General features: G+C 38.8%; 1 protein-coding gene across 1 annotated transcript in view; it reads left to right on the top strand.

Annotated features, from left to right (window-relative positions):
- The window catches only part of CCDC73 (coiled-coil domain containing 73), a 54330-nt gene that overhangs the window by 26575 nt on the left and 24086 nt on the right, over positions 1-3669 (top strand). Inside the window, exon 10 of the mRNA XM_019615208.2 lies at positions 2429-2564. Coding sequence (XP_019470753.1) covers positions 2429-2564 — 136 coding nt within the window. The remainder of the gene's footprint in view (positions 1-2428; positions 2565-3669) is intronic.

Raw genomic sequence — 3669 nt, forward strand, 5'->3', positions numbered from 1 at the left:
AAAAAAAGGACACTGTGAAGCAGAGAAACTACTGCAGAAATGTTTTCCTGCTTGGAAGTTTTACAGGCAGTAGTAATCTGCATAATTTTCATATGATCTTGCCTTACGTCTCCACTTCATAACAACTCCTTTGTTCCTCTGACACTTTCACCCCCCAGTTACCACCTTTTGATTCACGGAGTAACACTGACCAGTGACTCAATTTCCAGAATATTTTTGAGATATGAGCAATTCCTTCTTTGTCTTCCTCCAGTCACCTACCTGACCCTGAGCTATTTCTCTGGTCCAGTTCTACCAAGAAGCGATTGTTCCTCAACAAACCATATGGCCAAAATCAGTTCCACTCCCCATCTCAGCTTATCTTTATTTCTGGTGGAAGCCAGGACAGTAATTCCTGTTCTTGCAGTATCAGACTTCAGGAAGGAGAACCAAGATTCTGTGTGTCTTAATCCAGCTCTGGGTCAGATCCTCCCTATCCTGTGGAGTCTCCCAGTGTTTCTTTATTGTCTCTTAATTATTTTCTTCCACGGAAGATGTTTCAAGATCTCTTCACCTTGATGAGAAGATCCATAAACACAGGTTAATGAAACTGCTTGTTTTTGTGCACTGCGGCTGGAGAGCAGCTTGCCAGCAAAAATCATTTTAGACCAGTGGTAAACTCTTAATAGAACTTTTTTGAGGATATAGCAGACCACTTCGTTTTCTCGTGAGAGAGACTAGGAAAATTAGAAGGCATATTTCTATTTCTCTGGTGAGGAGGAGGGGATAATGGTGTCTTTTTGACTTACGAAAGAAAGTGGAAGCATGTTAAGAACATTCATACAAAAGTGCAAAACCTCACATCTTGCCAGAAGTTGTTCAAGTTTCATATTGACTAGGCTCCCTTATTCATCGCTTGCTTAGAGTAAGTGCATCTGAATTATTGTCGGGAGAAACAGAAAAGATATTGTTTATTTCTGTGAAGCCTGCATCCTAGCATTAGTTAAGCACAGCTTTTCCAAAATTTTTGCTTATTAAGAAAAAAAGGAAGCTTAGAAAATTCACAGCCTACATTTTGCGCAGCGATTCTTCAAGTGGTGGTGTTTCTTTACCAGTGCTTCCATTATGACTTTCTATTTGCTGTGGTGTGTTTAATTTCATACCTTATAAAACATGAGAAATTTGTATTGTATATCCTGTTTTGCTAGCCTTACGTTGGTTATTTCTTTTGATTACGGTGAGCTTTTATTATCCTCTGATGCTTGGACATGTATTGCATTTGTTACTATATGGGAAGAAAGCCTTACGGAAGCTGAATAGCCTGGGCCAGATGCATCTTTGTGTAACCTGAATTTACCCACTGGAATGAATTTGGCCCAAATAGTTTTCATTACTGTGTTGCTCTACTGTGGATTAGAAATAGACTGTCCTTGCACTCTCCCTTTTCTAATTATGATCATGAGGCTGGTTGGCACCTCTGCAGCTCACTGCCTGCTCGAAGCATTTAGAGCTGACTGCTCAGGGCTGTGTCCAGGTGGGTTTTGAATATCTCCGCAGGTGGAAAGCGCAGCCTGTCTGTGCAGTGTGTTTTAATGCCTGACCGCTGGGCACTGCTGAGGAGAGTCTGTCTCATTTTCCTTATTCTCACTGTTCCAAGGTACTTGTACAACTTCAGCTGTGTGAGAATCTCCAAGCTAGCTAGTACCAGCTTGGTCGGCCTTTACTTGCGTCAAGTGCTCTAGCTCCTTCATGGCCCTGTTCTTTGATTGACTTTGTCTTGAAAAACAGGACTTCTGTTTGAGTTAGTATCTGTACCACCCTGTAGCCCAACAAAGTTGTCCTTGTGTATTTAAGCCAAACGGTAATGCAAGTGTGTAGGTCCATAATAGGATGATGATATTTGTACTGGTGTCTTTACAAAAACAAACAAAAACAAAACAAACAGGAAAAAAAAATCCTGAATATTTTTTGCTTAATAGTGCCAGTTTGGCTGGGTGTGGGGCTTGGACAGTGTTGAATTCCAGGGACATCCTACATCAAGGGGATAAGAGTATGCGGTGCTGCTCTGAATGGTAGTGCAGGAGGGCAGGTATGAAGCACAGGCAGATAGAGGCACTATTAGCATGCTAGGCTGTGTTGGCAATACAGTGACGGGTAGAATAGCATGTTTAGAGTAAGCCATGTAACAAAGGAGAACTTGAAATCGCCTTTTGAAAACAGTTAATACAATCCTGCGTGCATTTACAAGTAAGTTCTGAATAAAAGGGAGAACATGGGAAAATATATTGAAACGCAGTCTGGAAGTGGGAGTTGATAATCAGATATGAAGTAGACAACTGAAGATACCCTGAGAATGATTTTGTTTATGCTGTTTTGATAAGCATTTGGAGTGCTGATTTACACATGCAAGTTGGTGTCAGTCAGCAGGTGCTTTCTTTGATTCTAACAGGATCATAAATTAAAGATGCACTTAACAGCTAGAGAAGAGCATCATAAGAAACTGAATGAAGTTGAGAGGTGTTATGCTACTATTGCATGTCAGTTTGGAACCATCAAAGATGTTCATGGAAAACTAGAGCACAGTGGTATGTATGTTTTAAGTGTCCTCCAGTATTCTTTTTTCTTTATTTTTGACAACACTAAGTTGGAGATGTGACAAGATTAAAAAAATAGTACCTATGATGTGCCAAGCATCAACACTGCTTCTGTGTTGTTTCTGTGACAGTGTCAGGTTAAGCAGCACAGGCCCTGTACTTCTGCTCTTTTCTGCTACAGCTGTGTGTGTGACCATATGTTGAAAAACTGATTTGTGTTTGAATTCATCCAGTAGCAGACCTGCTCTTTCCAAACAATCTTTAGGTATAATGTGGGTCAGCTTTCTGTTGTGGTTCAGCAGACATAAACAAGTGTACTGGCACAAAGGAGGAGATGAAAGTAAAGGAACTGGCAAGTAATAGAAAAGCAATCCTGTTGGGACTCAAGTTAATGTTGGGAAATGGACAGAAGGCATTAATGAAATGTAATGTTTAGTTATGTAAATACATAAAAAATATTTAACATGTAGAAATATAGAGACTTGAACATACTTCAGTAAGTAGAATGGATGATTAACTCCACATAGTTATCGTGGCTATGTGGCTTTAAAGCTTTACGAATGTGTTTGTTAACCCCATTCTAATGTCAAAACATAACCAAATTATTTGTTAATCTACTAAAAAACATACTATTCCATGTGCCCTTTTTAGTCTAATTAAATTTTTTCCATCCGTAAGACATAAAACTGATATATTGAGTAATAAAAATATCACATTCATATGATGTTTGGTACTTAATAATTTGAGGAAAATCTTGTATTAGCATGAAGTAATGCACTGCAGTGTCTGCATAGGTATTTGTGTACTACTTGTAAAAAGTGCGTATGTATTGCTTTGCATACCTGCAGTGTTCATCCGTTAAGAACTCTTTCCTAAAGAAAGGAAGGACCAGTTGTATAACTGAAAAAGAAACAGAAAAAACCCCCAAAACTTGAAAGCTTTTTTCCGCGTAAAACCACATAATTTTCCAGACGGAGTCTGGTTCAATAGGTAACGTGGTTTAAGGGTACTTGGGGTTTTATAATAATTCAAGGTATGTTTTTTTTAATTGCTTTTTATTTGTTTTAACTGTCAAATATTAAACCTCTCTCTCTCA

This window comes from Meleagris gallopavo, chromosome 5, assembly GCF_000146605.3.
Source record: "Meleagris gallopavo isolate NT-WF06-2002-E0010 breed Aviagen turkey brand Nicholas breeding stock chromosome 5, Turkey_5.1, whole genome shotgun sequence".
Classification (NCBI taxonomy): domain Eukaryota; kingdom Metazoa; phylum Chordata; class Aves; order Galliformes; family Phasianidae; genus Meleagris; species Meleagris gallopavo.